Source organism: Meriones unguiculatus, chromosome 4, assembly GCF_030254825.1.
Source record: "Meriones unguiculatus strain TT.TT164.6M chromosome 4, Bangor_MerUng_6.1, whole genome shotgun sequence".
Lineage (NCBI taxonomy): Eukaryota > Metazoa > Chordata > Mammalia > Rodentia > Muridae > Meriones > Meriones unguiculatus.
In genome coordinates, this window is record NC_083352.1 from 129,597,777 (window position 1) to 129,606,727 (window position 8,951).

Here is an 8,951-nt window from a genome sequence, read left to right on the forward strand (position 1 = left end):
ATAGGCCTTCTCCTGTCTTTGAAGACCCCGTCTAGGCTGTGGAAGCTGTCTATTTGAACTAGAAATGCCCACTGAGATTGACAGCTCCCTTCGGCGTCGCAAATGCCTTGCTCTTAAACTAGCTCCTGCTGCAAAGAGGCAAAACTAGTCCTTTGAATTAAGCCAATTACCTGAAATAAAAGTTGAATTAGAAAGTGAAGTTAGTTTAAACTATGACTTTAATATATAATGAACATTATATCTTGAAATATACCTTTATATGTGTATGTGTTATAAGCCATAACTTTTTTTGCTACACAGAAGAATGAAATTTTGCTTTGTGTGACTTAGATACCATTTTGTGTGACTTAGAATAATGTAATGCTTGCAAGATATGTTAAGGCGCCAAATACAAGGCAGCCCCTGTGAGCTACGCAGGCTTTGATATGCTAATAAACCAACCCTAAACTGTGAGCCCCTTAATCTTTATAACAGCGTGGTATTGTGGAGAATGTTAGTATGAATAAAGTGAGCATATTCAAAAGGTAACTTTTCTATGTGGAAGAAAATGAGGCAGAAAAGCATTCATACTCTAGCTCAGCTGCTTTATTGGAACAGTGAGGGGGGCAACCTTTCTGTGGGATAAAAGTTGTGTGCATTTACAGGGACTAGTGGACAGGTGTATATACTTACACACACTTATGTGGGCAGCTACCAGGAAATTCTCTGTGTGTGTGTGTGTGTGTGTGTGTGTGTGTGTGTGTTTTGATACACAGGTGTATTGTTTCTGCACATGGAGCTGAAAGATCAGGAAGGAGCCAAACAATTCTTTATGGCTAGTGGCTATTTCTCAGTATAGCCCATCTCAATTTCTCATCACCTGAGAAATTACCCAACAGTATGTACATCCTAATTGCCAAGTACCTGTAAGTGTTGCAGCTCTGAAGGGAAAGACTTGTGCTTCGGCAGGATCAAACACAAGCAGTGAAGGGAAAAAGCAAAGATGTCGTGTATACAAACTCTCCCTACCAGTCAGTCATTCTGAAGAAGTAAACTATGTGTTCACTTCAAGGCGTTTGTTTTGGGGTAACCTTGGGAACATTTCATGCACTCCTTAACAGGTGACTAGCAGAATAGATAACTACTGCGGGTCACCTTCTGGAACGCCCAACAAGCCGGGCCACGTCCTCCAGTTCGTGTTGGTTGGTGTAGCCAATTTGCGCAGCGCTTTGCTCTTCCCACAAGGAGACTCAGGCAGCCGATGGGTTCCAGGTCACATGGCATGGCGCTGTGTTTCGCGAGAGTCGCTTGCAATTGGTTCTGGGTGGTCGCGGAGTGATGACGTTTCACCCTCAGTCCTAAAGGTAGGGCGCAATGGTGGGCGTATCACGGTTAGAAGTGAGACGCTGTGGTGGGCCTCTGAGGTCTTGTGACGTTCCCACCAAGCTGCGTAGCCCTCTCTAGCACTCGAGGCTCCACGCGGCACGGAGGGAGAGCAGGGCGGGCGTGGGTATTGAGGGAGGAACCACGCAGCGCCGCCTGCGCTGACTTTCCCGATGTGCGTTTCCCAGGCTTCAGAATCCTGCCAGTAAAGTTACTTTCCAGTGCGTTAATTATGGGTCAATTCAAGAGCTGAGTTTTAATATGTCACAAGTCTTCACCTGCTTTACATTTGGGCAGTCACTCAACCCCCCAATGCACCCCCACCTCCACTCCCCTGTACACACTCCGTTCTTAAGCTCCGTTCACAAGTGCATTTGTTAATCACAAAAAATTAAGGTGAATGTGTTTTTGTAAACCTATTTCCATTTCTACGTTGAAATGTTCTCGCAGATTGCAAAACCCAAACATTCGTCTCTGGCTCTTTAAACACACTGGAGGACTCGTTTTTTAAAATTACATTGGTAGATGATCACACGTTGGGAAGATCAGAGGACAACTTTCCTTTCCTTTTCAGGTTGTTGGTTCATGTGTTGGTTCCGGTAATTGAACATTAAAATCCTAGAAGCCAACAGCTGTCTTTAATTTTGGATCTGTTTCTAGAATTTTCATCTTAATTTCACATTAAATTCACAAATCAATTACCTTGTCAGTAATAAGCGGAACATATAATAAGCAACACACCTTGAGTGGTTCTTAAGATGTCTGTACTGTTTGACTCGTTATCTACAAAGTGTTTGTGCTTTTCTGATTGCCAAACTCAAATATTTCATTTGAATCCTATCACATATAAAGTCTTTTCTTTATTCTTAAGGCTGCACAATAATCCCCCGTGGTGGCAGGCAACATTACAAATTTAAAAATGGATCAGTGAACATTTAGAATCCTCACTATTTTCATATCACAAAGAATGCTTGAGATAACTTTTAATAGCCAGGTGTGGTGGCACAGGCTAATCTCAGCACTTTCAGTGGGAGAACTTTTTTAAAAGACTGAAACAGGAGGAAGGAAATCACAAAGAGCAGAAGGCAACTAAACTGAAAACAGAAAAATCAATGCCACACGGTGTTTATTTGAAAACTCTTTAAAATTGGCAATTCCCTATGAGAAGACAAACATTACTGATGACAGGAAGACAGGTTTCTAATACCAGTACCGTGGGAGCAGTTGCATGTGCTAGTCATGGGACTGGGCAGAGTCAGAAGGAACATGTGAGCCTAAGCACTCCAGAACAGCCTGGGCAAAGTTGTAAGACCCCATCTCAGAAGCATCACTTGCTGTACTTACTGTTTGTGTTCACTGTATGTCCTGTGATCAGCCATAACATGACCTCACTGGTCAAGGTCTTGTGTTTGCTCACAAATCTTAGTGAGCTGTGGATGCTGGAGCCTGCCTCACAAGCACTAGGAATTAAGTTGACCAGATGAGTCCTGGGCAGTAGGATTTTTCCCCAGACTCCATGCCCTGTACCATCCTGGTTGCCCCAGAATAGCCAGACCTATACTACTAGCTTTCTTCTGCCCAAAGTCCACCAGAAAATGATTGGCAGCGAGTGGGACAATGCCAGAGCCTACGGATCAGGATCAAGCTTACCCACTTGTAACGAAAATTAATTTTACTGTATGGGTATTTTGCCTTTGTGTATGCCTGTGCCCCACTTGTGGGCCTGGTGGTCATGGCGACTAGAGAGGGCATCAGATCTCCTGGAACTAGAGTTACAAACTAGAGTCCTCCATGTGGCTGCTAGGACCTGAACTTGAGTTCTATGGAAGAGCAGCAAGTGCTCTTACCAGCTGAGCCAGACCCTAACCCTGTCCACTCTGGTCCTCACGGTCCAGCCCTACAGTGCCAATCCTAAAGCATTTCTCACAGTTCCTTCTGGGAACAGTAATTCCATCTGAGTAGGGCATAGGCCTTGGGGAGGCAGAATGCAGACAGATGTCCCTAGAACCTTGGGAGCTTGAAAATGAGTCCAGTTTTCTATCCTTAATATATCTCCATCACTGCTGAGAGTAAAGAACTTTGCAAAAAACGTTACCCTCACTGTTAAAAGTAAAAACTGGTTTCACACCTTGCCAACAAGGCAGCACCAAAAATATAAAGCATCTTGTCTTTGTTAAAGCAAAATACAGGTTATGGTAGAACTGAGACTTAATTTGGCACTCTAGCAAAGGACCTGAAATACACTACAAATGAGGATTTGTGCTTGAAGCAAACTTTGCCTTTATTGTTCTGCAACAAAATGTGGAGGTCACAGAGCCAAAAGGCACCTCCTTTCTCAGTGAGTACTTTTTTCCAGGTCCCTGGGTATGCTGGGTCCATCAGCAGATAGCTTAGTGGTGACAGCAGGGTGATTGCCTTTGGTTTATGTGTGGATTACATTCTGGTGGGTCAGGGGTGGGCAGGGAGAGCAAAGGGAAGATGGGTTGATGTGTAGGGAACCCTGACAGGGCAGGGTGTAAGGAACAAGAACCTGGAAGGATAGGGGGAGAGTGAAGGGAGATTGGAGGACTCTAGCAGAAGAGAACTGAGAACCAAACTTGTCTTTGAGATCCAAGTTAATTCAGATTCAAACATTACGAGAGTGCCAGGATATCAGGAACCTTGAGAATACAGTCTGTTCCAAGCTTGGTCAACATCATTCTGTTCTTGCTATTTTGGACAGTTTAGGGTAGAGTTGAAAGAACTTAATTCTCCGACTCCAGGGCCTTTGTATCAAAGTCACCCTTGGGTGAGTCTGTGGTATTTAACGCTCAGCAGCTCGTCTCCTCCACTCTTCTTCCCTGTGTCTTCCTAAGGGACCATGTTTAGTGTTCCAAGCTTTTAGTCAACTCAGCATGGTGGAAACCTCACTTTGCTATTTCATAAATTTTAGTAACATCTGCTTGATCTTCGAGTCTCATCTTGTCAGCAAGTCTTGTAGGACTGGTTTGACTGCTCTACATATGGCTTTGGAGCTGTTATTTTATGGATATGATAGGGCAAAGCATAGGTGAACTAGGGATACCCTGCCAGTTGTGGTCATCTGAGACCCAGACGACCCCACCTCTAGGGCACAGCCAGATTGTCTTGTTTGTGGTCCAGGATGAAGCCATGATCACTGAGTAGCCAGAGAGGAAGTGGGGGTTTACTGAATCGAAATTCCCCATTTCATTCATCTTCTGCTTCATTGGCCAGAATCTAATCACATGTCAAATCTAGAGATAACTCTAGACTGAAAGTTTTAGATGGGTCCTTTACAGTTCCCTCCCAATCTTGGTGCTTCTGGTAGGAGGTAGACAGCTATCTCTTCACATATATCTTCAATAACTCCCATCTCAGGCACCAAGGGCAAAGCCAACTGTCAGTGAATCACACATATATATCACAGGCATTATATATAATATATATATATATAATATATATATATATCACAGACACATATATCACACATTTGAAAAATAAAATGCCAATGGTGGTAGAGGTGCTGGCTAGGGATATGGCCCAGGATAGGCAAAACTCCCTATGTTTCAAGGATTCTACTGTGGACGGGTCTGCCACCCACAACTCTGAATCCCTGGAGCTCATCCCAGACTTTCCCACCTCGAGAGGTGATTCCTACCTTGTTTTCTGCCTTTCATATTCCTCTGTACTTCTCAAGATTTTGACACATCAGGCAGAGAAGCAACATTTATATTATTTATTTGTCAATTTGAAGAAACAGGGTCTCTACTGAATAAGTAGAAAAATAGAAAGTTTACTACTTTTAAAAGGCAACTATGACAAACCAGTATATAACCAGAAAAGGGTTTCTAGGAGTCAAACATCCAGTTTGCAGTGCTCCTGTGACAACAAAAATGATCTTGTGTTCTCCACATCCTGAGATTTGAGACTGGCATTTCTCCAGAGCTGGGCTGAAGCCAAGAAGCCTTTCTCACCCCCACTAGCTGGCCCAGTCCTGGAACCGGAAGCAGTCACTTGCTATCTTCCATACTGTACTACTGGGTGAGGCCTGAGCGGTCAAGATGAAGTTCTGGTTGAAGTCCCGCTGTTTGTTGCCCTCAAACGTCACTGTTCCACAGATCACCACAAGGACTGTGGTCTGGCTTGGTGTAGCTTCATCATGGACAGGCTGGCAGTCTACCACGTTGATTTGGAACTCACTGGAAGGCAACATCTCAAAAAACTCACTCAAGGATTCTTGTCCAGAAACAGCATTTCCATTCCATACTAAAGTGGCTGTGCCCATGTACAGGCGGGAAAGCAGTCGCCGCCGCTTATCCATCGTGGTGTAGTAGACATTGACAAACTCCTCTGCAGCTCTGCAGGCCTGGTCCACATAGGTCTTGAAATCTACAGATGCCATCTCTGGTTCTGCTGCCAGAGGCCTCTGCCAGAGTGCCTCCTCTGTAGGGATCCAGGGACTGTAGGACAGCAAAGGTGGGCACATGTGAATATCAAGGTCTGTTCTGCCCTGACAAAAAAATTTCCAACTATTTGTGTCCATGTAGCTTGGTATGTGCCATGGCTCATTGGAGATCAGAGTCTAACAGGCAAGAGTCCTCTCTGCCTACCATGTGGGACCTATGAGTCAAACTCAGGTCAAAGCACCTTTACCTATTGACTCATCTAGCTCCCAACCTTCCTTTTCCATAGGTGACAGGGCATTTGTATACTGCAGGCAGAAGACTTCAGGCTCAAACTGCTGCCTATTTAAAGGAAGGACTATGTAGTTCTGGCTAGCCTGGAACTGAGAGATCCAACTGCCCCTCTGTCTCAAGTGCTGGGATCAAAGATGTTCAGCCCAGTAATTGTTGCCTATCTAATCTTACTATTTCTCAGTTTCCTTGTCGAAAAAATAGAAACACAAAAATTAAACTAGACAGTGCACTCCAGCACTGGGTTAAGAAGTTTAAGTCAGGAATGGTGGGACATACTAAAGAAGCTGAGGCAGGAATTCTAGGCCAGTCTGCAGTTAAAAAAAAAAAAAAGTGTAATCTGTTCACTTTATAATGGGTTTTAAGATCCATTTTATTATTATCAGAGTACACTTGATGACAAGCCTGTGCTTTCCTGAAAGCTTGGAACAGGTGTGACTGCCCCTAGGCAACAGGTGTGGCTCCTCCTAGTAAAAACAGTGGCTCAAGCTGAAGAAATGAGTGGTTACTGGCCCAACAAAGGCTACCAGAGGGCGAGCAGGTGCCCATCTGGGAAAAGACTACAACGAACTAACCCAACAAGGACTCAGGAGATACAGGGAGTGGCAGGTTTCTCAGGAGAGTGGAGGACAGTGGTCACATTCTGGAAACCCCAAGCCAGGTGTGGTGGTGCATGCCTTTGATCCCAGCTGGATCACTGTGAGTTTGAGTCCAGTCTGGTCTCCAAAGTGAGTCCGGCCAGCCAAGGCAACACAAAGAAACCCTGTCTGGGGGGAAAAACAAAACAAAACAAAACAAACAAACAAAAAAAAAAACCCCAAAAAACAAAACAAAACACTAACTAGAATTTCTATCTTCAGCACTAATGCCTACCATTTAAGAACAGAGGGGCCATACCACAGCAGGAAGACCCTAGAATTCAAACAGTCTCAGGAGAAAGGGTGGACAATTTTATTTGTACCTGAAAGATCACAGTTTCCTAAAAATATTGAAGTTCCAACACATACACAGCATGTTTTTATTTCTGTAAAAGGTATGGCTGCTTATTTCTTCTATGATGAAAGTTTTCCATTAAAAGTAACTCACCAATGTTACTGAAAATACTGGACACAAGTATAATTTTTATTATTTGCCAATTTCCAGAAACAGGGTCTCTACAGAGTAAGCTTAAAATTTTAAGTAGTGAACATATTTATTTTTTTCATGTCAAGTGCCTTTATTTTATTTTATTGAGACAGGGTCTCTTTCTATATACTTCTGGGACTTGCTATGTAGACCATTTTGGTCTCAGAGTCCCGCATGTGCAACACCATGCTTGGACCAACTGTTTTTTTTTTTTTTTTTTTTTTTTTTTTTTAAACTATCAGCTTTTGGACTACAATTCCACAGAGCTGGGAGGAAGCTGGTCCTGTATATGAGCAGTTCAGAGCCGGCTTGGTATTGCTCTTCCCACTGTCTCCAAGGACCTCAGACTCAACGATTAATATAAAGTGATATATGCTTAGTAGTTTAGGTATATTGCCTCAATCATCATTGCACAAATCACTGTAACAACTTTACTAAAAGAGACGCTTGCACACTCCTTGTTGCTTCATTCCAGGAAAGCCAGGGAGTCAGGGCCATGTTGTCCTGTTTACTAAGTTCCTGGACTTTTGAAAGCAGGTCTGTATGAAAACGGCTCTAGGGATGCTTGCTTAGGAACGTTCTACCAGGTAACCGCATTTCTTTCCACCTCATCTGCACGATGCCACTTCCTTTAGGCCGCGATGCTCTGGGTTGTCATTTTCTCCAAACACAATCTAATATTGGTCACGCCCCCTCCAAGATGATCACTCTCTAAGTCTGGTCCTCAGCTACCCACAGAAGCTGCTCATCTCTCTCACATCAGGAGAAAACAGTAAAACCGACAAACAAGAATGAGAGGCCTGGAGGCCACTCATGGTTCATTCGGTAGCTTCCTGGAGCTGGACCCCAGAGGCGGCAGCCGTGCCCCGGGCCTCACTTCCAGCCGGGTGTCGCTTCTCACCAAGCTGCTGGCAGATGGCAGCCCGCCCTTCGGAGCCATCCCCGGTCCCCAGTCTGTTGCTGCTCCTCCAGGTAGGGCAAACTCACCGCCACCGTTTTGCACATTAAAGAAAAAAGCCTAATGCCGAGAAAGCACAGCACGTGGGGGAAAGGACAACACCCAGGTCTTAGAAAGCCTAACCGGAGGGGTCCCTGGTCCCGCGGCGTTGCCCAACGGCCACCGCACAGCCAGCAGGAGCGGCCGCCTACCTGCTCGGTCCCGGTCAGCGCCGCCAAGGCGACTCGGCCCCGGGTCCCGGCCCGGCCGCGGTCCCGGGCCAGAAGGGTTACGCTCCTGCCCTCCTCTTCCTCGCAGAGGCTCCGCCTGAGGCACCGACGTTCAGGAGGCGGGGAACGGTAAAGCGCCGGTAGCGGCTTCCCGCGCGCGGCGTGCTGCCCTCTGCGCACGCGCAGGCGTCCCCGTTCCCGCCGGTTCCCGCCTCCCCGTGACGGACAGCTCAGCGGGTCAGTGGAAAGACTGGCTCCGCCCAGGTGTGGCTGCGGGGGCCAGGGTGGCTTCCGGGGCAGGCCTCGTCCTAGAAGATCCGGTTGCGGGAGCGCTGGTTGGAGGGCAAGGATGGGGTGGAGCACAGCTGTGGAAGGCTCCGTGGTTGAGAAGAGTGCGTCACGAGTGGACCTGGTTCCTTTCCTCTGTGTTGGGTTGCTCTCCTTGTGGAGGCTCGTGACAGCAGCATGGCTTCAGGAAGGCTCTCGATTGAGCCCAGCAAATAGGACGCCTCGGTGGAAAGCTGAGTCTGTGGCTGAGCGCGCCCTTTCTTAGGTGAAGCTGCTTAGAGTTGACACTGCTGATGGGCTTATAAGAGAGAACCA

The 8,951-nt window shown here is 46.1% G+C and overlaps 1 protein-coding gene across 1 annotated transcript; it reads right to left on the reverse strand.

Moving 5' to 3' along the window:
- Positions 1-5,083: 5,083 nt before the first annotated feature.
- Positions 5,084-8,549, reverse strand: Nxt1 (nuclear transport factor 2 like export factor 1). Its single transcript, XM_021656595.2, has 2 exons — positions 8,331-8,549; positions 5,084-5,822 (listed from the first exon to the last, which is right to left on the reverse strand). The coding sequence occupies exon 2, from the start codon at positions 5,762-5,764 to the stop codon at positions 5,342-5,344; it is 423 nt and encodes a 140-aa protein (XP_021512270.1). The 5' UTR covers positions 5,765-5,822; positions 8,331-8,549; the 3' UTR covers positions 5,084-5,341.
- Between the last annotated feature and the right edge of the window lie 402 nt (positions 8,550-8,951).